Raw genomic sequence first — 9,422 nt, forward strand, 5'->3', positions numbered from 1 at the left:
AAAAAAAAAAAAAGAAAGAAAGAAAAAGAAAAAGGAAAACATCCAAGGCAACAGCATCCCCCTGAGCACCAAGCTGCTTTATCTCGTACAATGCAGTCAACTTGGGGTGGACAACCACCTTGCCCAAAGGAGGGACACCATCTGTTGCTCCAAAATCAGGCTCACAGACACACGCAGGGAAGGCACTCAGAGGCTACCAACAGCACATCTCTATGCAGAACTAGCTACTGCTCAGAATGCTAATAGAGAAAAAAGCAGTACTTGCTATTTATTAAATGACAGGAATATACAAATTTCTACCTCATCTGGTTTATTTGTACTAGTTTTCAAAGAAACATATATGTACCACGAGGTACATATTCTCCACACATGCTAACTGGTGGGGTATAAACTAATACAAGCCCTTCTGCAGAGGTATCTGACAATGCCTGTGAGAATTTTAAACATGTTCATACTCACCCACTCTAAGGATTTCCCTGATAGTATGTCCTATAACAGAAAATAATAACCTGTGACATGTCTCTGAAAATGTTTCAGACTATTTAATAACAATTAAACATTCAAAGCAGACAAAGGGCTATCACCACTACGTCTTTCCAATTTTCTTTAAAATCTCAGTCAGTTCATGGGAAAAGCAGTATGTACATGGAGGCCAGAGGTCAACATCGGCATGGAGTCCTCTCCACTGCTTTCTATTTTCTCTTAGACAGGGTTTCATCAGATATGCCGGCCCATTAGCTCCAGGGATCTGCTTTTCCCTCCCTGCCAGCACTGAGAATACAGACACCAGTGCTGCATCCAGCTTTGTATGTGAGTGCTGGGAGTTAAACTCAGGTCTTCATGCTTGCATGGCAAACATTTTACCAACTGAGTCATCTCCCAGCCTCATAAATTGTGCTTTGATCAGATCTTACAGCACTGGATGGGATCTTACATGTACCTAAAATTCAGCCATCCTTACTCTTCCAGTTTCAAAATGCAGCAGCCCTCAAGAGGCCAGAAGTTCCCATTCCAACATTTTCTCTTCAAACTTCTAGTATCATCAAAGTTACTTTCACCAAGTCACCTCACACATTTGGTTTCTAAATAACCACATCAACCTGGCGGCTGCACAGAGAAGGGATTAATAGCAACTCTTGCAACATGTCTTAAGAGGAATAAAAATCAAAAGCTCTCCTTCGAACCACAATGGGCCAGCTGACCTTATTCTTTTCACACTATCATAAGTCAACAGAGCTGCTAAAAGTAAGATTTTAAAACATCTAGTTCAGCCTACAAACAGAACAAAGAGCCTCCACTCTTTGCCTCCTGCCTTTCTGTTTAACAGGTACAAAGGACTGTCTCCACAAAAGGTTTATCAACTTTAACCTCAAAGATAAGTAAAAATTAGTTAGAAAAGACCAGACTGCTCAAATCCACATACTATACTGTGACATACAACAGCTTGTTCTTGTTCGGTCCAAACTTAGCACCAGGGCCAGTGTCCTACCAGACAGGGTTTCAGGGTAAGGTAGTACTCTCTGCTTACTGTCTTGTCCCCACACTCTGCCTGTAGACAGAAGCAAAGCCTTAGTCATGTTCCCTGCTATGCCCCATCCAGGATCTGGTGAATGCAAGGCACTACTGAATTCTGCTAACGGAAAGAGCAAAGACAGTCCACAGCTTCAGGCTCTTAAAATCTTTTAATCATCAGGGAATGTACAGCCTGTGCAAAGAAAAGAAGCAATGTACATGGGACATAATCTCTCTGAAGACCGTGGTGCAGACTCATGCCTGGCTCTGAAGTCAGCCACAGGATGAGGTGTGCCTCACTCACATCAGAAATGGTTCTACAGGGCGGGCTGCTTCAGCCATTCCAGCTTTGCTAACAGCCCGAAGCAGCACAAGTGCCATCAAGCGATCGCTAGATACTTCCAGTCACTGTCTTCAGAAACTGGTCAGCTTGGCTCTAGGAAAAAAACAAGTTGGATGAGCCTTCTGTGATTGTGGGGCTGGGAGAAGTGACAAGAAAGGAAGACACTTCTCTAGTAGCTAGGGTGTTTTCTCAGTTACAAACACATTTCTCCGTCAATGGTTCTAGGTTTAAACCCAAATTTGAATTCCAAGATCAGTCCATATAACCTTATCACAAAAAGAAGTGTCATGTGAGACAAGCTCAGAAAAAAACAAATAAAAAATCTCAGCACCAGTAAGATCAGTTTGAATCTGATCTGCTACAGAACTGCTCAGTGACTGTTACAGGTACCACTTTGCTACTGACTTCCTAATCTAAAACCTGCCATCAACTACATCCCTTAAAATTAAAACAAAGTATTGTGTCTAAGGCCTTACTTACATGAACATTAGTAGCTTTATTTCTGTTTTGGTTTGGGTTTTGTTATTGTTGTCTTTTGTGTTTCTCACTATGCTGTACAGGCTAACCTGAGACTCTTGGCTCCTGTGCTCTTCCTGCCTCAGTCTCCTAAATATCTGGAATTAGAGAAGTGCAACCACAGCCACAGTGTCTGGCTTCATTCTTAGCTACTTCTTTGTGAATGTACATGTTCTATGTGCATGTGAGTGCCATAGGTCAATGCTGGGCACCTCCTCAGCTGCACTCTACCTTAGCTTTGGAAACAGGGTCTCTCCCTGACCTAGAGTTTGCTGATTCAGTTAGCCTGGCTTGCCTCTACCTTCCTAGCACTGAGAGTACAGGCATGTATTACCAGCCCAGCTTTTGACTTGGGTCCTGGGGATTTGAACTCAGGTCCCCAGACTTACACTGCAAGTACTTTACTCACTGAGCCATCTCCCCAGTCCCTGATAGCTACTTTTGTTTTGTTTTGTTCGTTTCTCAAGACAAGGATTCTTTGTGCAGTTCTGGGTGTCCTGAACTCAATCTGTTGACCAGGCTGGCTTCAGACTCAGAGATCCACCCACCCCTGCTGGGATTAAAGGTACGCACTACCACTACTCAACTTCCTGATAGCTATTTTTAAAAGCTCTGACAGAGGAATACTGAAAAGACCCAAATTTTAAATAATCAGGAGAAAAGCAACCACTTACGCTCAATATATAACTGAAGAATGCATGGTTCTCCTTATTCTAATCATAAGCCATAATTTTCATATCCACTCTTCCATGAGACAATGCCCAGCTGTACCAGGGTGGACAGAGAGGCTCCAAATCCTTGGTCTCAGAGGAATTAAATGTTAATTGTGGTTGTCCCTACCTTTACCACACACATATGGCCCAAACAAGGCACTTCACTTTTCTAGCCTTGCATTAAATCATTAAATCATTTCATTAAATTTGGTACTGTTGTTTTCTTCCATTGCAGGGGATGAAACTCAGGGCTTCAACCATGCTAGGCAAGTGCTCTGCACCCCTGAGCTAGGTCTCAGCCCACACATTTGATTCTTTTGACTATGAAGACCTGTCTCCCTGAAATTTGGGTTCACCAGAAGGCAGGGGCTACTCTTGCAGCCTTCCAACACCAGCAGCTGTTCCACTTCACTGTGCAGTGAATGGTAGAAAGGGACACATCTAACCCTTTTTCTACCTCAAATCTTTCATTTCCATCTCTTCTTCCTCCACGTCATTGTACTTCCACTTCCTCCACTACTAAATGTAGAAAATTCCTTGAGGGTTGGTTACTTTATTCTCTCTCCCCAGGATGATACAGAACTAGCAGGACATAGATGCACAAACTCAGTTGGTAAGGATGATTATCTGTGGGCGAGTCTATCTCAGAGGACTACAGCACTGCAGCATTGTTCTGTACAGAATAGGGTTTTGGTAGACATCCATCCAATAAATATGCTCAATGAAGGTTTGCAAAGCTGCTGCAGGCTTCCCTCCAACCCTGGCCAGCCCAAGGGACCGATTACCTCACTCAACTTTTTTTCTTACATTTACGGGAAGGGCATGTGTGCCACAGAGTCTAGGCAGAGGTCACAAGACAACTGTCAGGAGTTGGTTCTCTTCTACAATATGGATGTCAAGGATCAAATTCAGTCCCCTTGACAACAAGCACCTTAATTCATTGAGCTATCTTCTGCGCCTTCTACTTAAATTCTTAGTGCTGGACCATTCAAAGACAAGTACTAGGTGGAAACTTCTTTTCCTCTTGGGAAACTATCAGGAAAATGAACACACCCATTCACAAGAATGTGTGAATAATTTCATGGGGGGTGGGAGGGGTTGGCACAGGCCTTCAAGAACTCCAATACAAATTATGAGAAATTAGATTTGAATTAAATGTCAAAATCCAAACAAATTCAGTTCTACTTATTTGACGAGAATAAGGACAGACCATAGTTTCAATTCAGGTTTTACCCTTTGCTGTCAGGTTAGAGAAACAAACTTTCTCTCGGCCTCAGTCTCTTCCTCTGTAAAACTGACTAAACAACAGTATCTAAATCTGTATTAATGTTAAGGACTAAATGAACAAGCTTAATGTGCTTGGCACAGTTCCCTGTATACACACACACACACACACACACAAAATGGAGTCATGGCTGCTTCTTATCCCCAATCAGAATTACTGGTAATTCCCATGAGATCTCAGGGTATAAAACCAGAGAAGAGATCCTAGGAATTTACCAACCTCCCCCTCACCCCCCCAACAATGAAATGCTTGCTTTTAACCTATAAAGGACCATCTGACAAGACGGTCGGCAGGCCCTTTCTGTGTAAATCCAAGTCAGCTGTCAGCGTGCAATTGTTCTATTAGGCCAAGTCAATTTTTGGAGGCAGGCCTATTAAGTTAACTTCAAATGGAGATGAAAAGAAAGTGCTTGATCAAATGCTGAACTGTAAAAACACACTGACAGGGAAACAAGGCAGAGGAATTAGCCTCCTACAATTATTCCCTGTGATACCTTTAGTTACCCAGCCTATCTAATCACCACACAGCTCTCCTTTCACTCTTTAACAGCTAAAAGAACTTCCTTAGTTCATGTTCACAGCCTCAAGTTCATCAAACGTTTAACCTGGGATCCAGAATAACTGATTTTAAAGTTGCACAGAATCCATCATTCTCATTCCTTGTACAAATGAATTTCTTGATGTTTCTAACTATTTGACTTCAATGGGAGAAATAGGCATTTCCACTTTAAAACAAGCTTTCATTTCTAGCCATGCAAATTTTCTTGTTGGGTTAGCCAATTTACACACCACTAACCAGTGTTTAATCAGGCCCCTTATTTAACAACACCAACCATGTGTGCAGCCAAGTTTAAAAGTTTCAGATAATAATTTCATTAACATCAACACATTGGTTTAAAGATGAAATATGTACCAGTATGTCTGAAAGTTCTTTAGAGGTCCACACTTCAAAAGTACAGTTAAAGGGTAATTCTTCTAGTGCTTAGCTATATGCCTGACCTGCTTATATGCAAACAGGCTAAAATGCTGCTGCGTGATAATAAAAGCAACTAATTTCACATCTAAATAGTCTATTCACAATTTTCACAACTGGAAATATCAAAATAGAAAAAGAAAAAAAAAAAATCAAGCACACACAAACCCTGTCTTCATACAGACTAAACTAATGACCTTGAGATAATTAATTTACACCTACAATACACACATCCCAAAGTCTGAACTACTAATCCCACTCCTCAACAAGCACACACAGCCAGGCTTCCTTCCTCCTACCCTAACCCATGATAAATACTCAACAGGTCCTTGGGCTGGCCAGACTATGATAAGTAATCTATTGTGTGTATGCACACACACACACACACACACACACACACACACGTTCATTGGCAAGTAAGAGGAAAAAAGTCAGTACTACAAAATATTTCTTATAATTTTTAAAGTGAAACATTCAAACAGCTTTTTTTCTCTCTTCCCAATTAAGAACAATATTGCTATAGAATCACACTGAGAATAAAAACAATGCTACCTACATGCTACTATTTAGTTCTAGTTATCAGAAAATAAACAGAAGACCATAAAACGTTCATTAAAGGGCAAATCATGAAGTTTTTCAGGTGATAAAACAAAAGGTGGTTTTTAAAAGTTCAATGAGTACTTAGAAAACATGATTAATCTGAAATTAAAGACTGGCTTTGTTTCTTCTACACTTTTATTACACATGCTCTCATTATATTCCCTCTCAGCAATCCTAAAACATTGGCTTTCCCTACAAAACTTATTCCAGAGCTGGTAGGCAGGAGCCACAAGAGTTCCTTTAGTCTGGCAGTATTCACAGAACTAATAAAAGCATGCCGGTCTGTGTATACACACACAGCTCTGAAAGCCACACTGTGCTTGTCTGGACACACTGATGACCACAACAAAGTTATTAAAGTTATGGAGTGTACCAATGACAAACTATCTTTTCAGGGAGCTCAGATAAGCCCACCAATATCACTGCAGTTATAAAGGAATTAAGGACATCATTAGTGATTGCTTAACAGGTAAACTTATTAAATACCATTTAAGTCATTTTTCTCCCCTTAGTGACTGTTGACTTAATTTGAAAGGGAGGTGCGAGTCTAGTAGACTACAAAAGAATTAGATAAGCACTTCAAAAACTTCTCAAGAGAACAGAGTCCTGCCAAACTCACACATTATCTCTCTACTTGTCAGGATAAAATTGTTACAAATGGTGTGTTTAAAAAACTGCTAATTTTGTATTAAATAGTGAACCCAAGAATATCTGCAAAGCACAGCATTATGCATAATGAATAGCTCCCCAGACAAACTACCACAGAGAATGGCTCAAGTTTAAACACTGCAGATAAAAATCTCAAACTTCAAAAGTCTCCTTCAAAAAGTGAAGTGCCACGTTAAAACATACTCCCCTCAGCTGCAACCCCCACCCTCAAGGCTGTAAATCAAACATTTCTAAAGCCATCAGGGCACAGGGAAAGCCTCAAAGAAAGACAAGGACTCACAAGAAGCAAGACTTAAAATTCAAACTCTTCTTAAAGCCTCCAATAGAGTTGTTTAGGTATCTTCAGCCAAGCATCCTCTCTAAAGCTTGTATATTAATGACAGTAACAATAACATTGGGGGGGGGTGAACAGCACCGTTAGCAACATCTGAAGTCACAGAAATTGGTCAAACATGTATTTCACTTTCTATAGACAGGAATAGGAGCACCACAAAACAATGCTTTCTAATCACAGCCATAGGGTCCTCCTCCAGCTTTGGAAAGACACACACCTTTAAGGAGCTACACTGTATTGGCCCGTGTCCTATCAACTCAAAGCTCTGAGTGCAGCTTCACCCTCCTGTCTACACTCGGAGCTGCTCTGCAGTCATTCCACACAATCCCTTTTCTCTTCATAATTCACCCAAGAGCAAAGCACCGGAGATCCAAACTATAGGCCTCTAAAGTTCCAAAAGATTCAAAGCCGACCAACCGTATCAGATCACTCCTACCAGAGGTGCGCCTAACAGCCATAAGTGCGCTGCCCTGGAACATGGTAGTGGATAAAAACCATCATCGAGGGGGCGGGAAATCTATGCTGCTATCCATCCGCTGAGAGTCCCTCCTCAAAGACTGGGGACAGCTCAAAGCTCTCCCTAGCCAGCCTCCTTTGGGACGCAGCCCTCTTTCATTTGGAGCAAGGTGGAGGCCCTGTCAGTGAGAGACTCTGGCTCGGGTTTGCAGGCCTCTTCGGTATTAGTCCTTGACCCAGGGGCGAGCCTGCGGTCTCTCTCACCCCCTGTAATCTGAGGCACGGCCACGACAGTGCTCTCCCAATTCCCACTCCTCAGCCAGCTCCGCCTGCTCCCTTCCTGCTGCTACCCGTCCAGAGCCCTGCCAGAGGGTTGGTGTCTAGGTAGGGCTGCCAGGAGATTTCAGCAAAAATAACCTGAAGATGTGCACCCCGGCAACTGGGTCGCTCCGAAAACGGAGCAAACGTGCATGGGAAAGCAAAGCCTGCGACCTCTAAGAAGTCGCTCCATCCTTCAACTTGTCTCGCCTTTGCAAAGTTGGCATTCAACAGGTAGTTCCCGGGACTTTCACCTGAGGGAGGAAAACGTCCCGCCAACTCAAGAGTGCCGCCCAGGCGCCCATGCCCAGCTCAGCGTCCCCACCCCCACCCCGGCGCGGTGCACCCACCGGAGGCCGAGCCCCCACGTGCGCTCGCCTCAGCCGCCGTGCCCCGGAGGCCCCGTCCCGCCCGCCTGGGAGGGATGCCGCCGGGCTCCGCGCCTCCCCCCCGCCCGCCCGCCCGCTAGCCCGCGGCGGGGTCGGCGGGCGCAGCCCCCGGAGCCATCTTGTGGCGGCGGAGCGCGGGGCCCGGGTGGCTACCTGCACGATCTCGCCCTCGGCGCTGAGCATGGCCCCGGCCCGCGAGAAGCGGCCCGTGAGGCCGGTGGTGTGGGTGGTATAGTCGCCGCTCGGGCTCGACTCGAACAGCACCACCTCCACGAACGCCGTCTCCTTGGCCCGCGCCGCGCCGGGCCCCGCGGCCGCCAGCAGCAGCCCGAGAAGCAGCGGCAGCGGCGGCGGCGGCGGCAGGCGACGACCGCGGGGGCCGCGGCGGAGGCGGCGGCGGCGGCGGCCCGGGGCCCCTGGGCGCCCGCCCGAGCGTGGCCTCATGGTCCTGCGGCGGGAGGGCGCGGAGGGCGGGCGCGGCCGGGCATAGTCGCGGGCCGGCGGAGGACCGAGCGCGGGCGGTCGCCTCACAGCACCATCGCGGCGGCGGCGGCGGCTTTGTGGGTCGCAGGCTCTGCTCCGCTCCCCCGGCCGTCGCGCCGCGGCCCTTTCATCTGCTCCACGTGAGGGGTTATCCCCGCCCCCGCAGCGTCGTGACCCGCTCTCCCCTCCCTCCCCGCGCTCGGCCGCGGCCACCTCTGAGGGGAGCGGGTAGGCGGGGCGGGCGCGCCTGCGGCGAGAGGCGGGGCCCGGAGGCCTCGCCCGCCCCGCCCAATCGACTGAGTCCCGCCCCGACTCAGTCTTAGCCACGCCCCTCCGCCCTTGCTCCGCCCAGGTAGTCTTTTCGGTTACGCCCCTTCTTGTTGGCCACGCCCCCTGGTCTGTGCTCCGCCCTCCACGGCAGACATTTCTCCTGGCAGTTGCTGGAGTACCGGGAGAGTAAGGTCCTCAACCTGTTCCCGGGCGGTTCGCCCCCTCGGCGCACCCTGCTTTGGTGCCGCAATTAGAGTCATTGGGGCGTCAAAGGCCTCGTCCTTCCGTTCAAGGATGCTTCATCCGCAGCTCCGACACTGCTGGCCACCCGCACTCGGTGCTCGCGCCCTACCACCTCCAGGGACCGCGAAAGGCCCCGGGCGGTCAGAGGCAGTTTGCAACCCGCCGGGACACGTCCAGTTCTTACGTGGGTGTCACATAGACAGTTACCCTCAACTAAAGGAGTGAGGACAGGTGGCGGAGAACTTGAAGAAGTTATCCTGATTCTAATGGAGTTCATCTTTCTGCAGCCCTGGAGACCGTTTCCAACACTCCCTTCAAA

The 9,422-nt window shown here is 46.9% G+C and overlaps 1 protein-coding gene across 1 annotated transcript in view; it reads right to left on the bottom strand.

Moving 5' to 3' along the window:
* Znrf3 (zinc and ring finger 3) overlaps positions 1–8,803 on the bottom strand; it is a 167,611-nt gene extending 158,808 nt beyond the window's left edge. Inside the window, exon 1 of the mRNA XM_021177289.2 lies at positions 8,261–8,803. Within this exon, the coding sequence (XP_021032948.1) occupies positions 8,261–8,551 (291 nt within the window). The 5' untranslated portion in view covers positions 8,552–8,803. The remainder of the gene's footprint in view (positions 1–8,260) is intronic.
* Between the last annotated feature and the right edge of the window lie 619 nt (positions 8,804–9,422).

This window comes from Mus caroli, chromosome 11, assembly GCF_900094665.2.
Source record: "Mus caroli chromosome 11, CAROLI_EIJ_v1.1, whole genome shotgun sequence".
Lineage (NCBI taxonomy): Eukaryota > Metazoa > Chordata > Mammalia > Rodentia > Muridae > Mus > Mus caroli.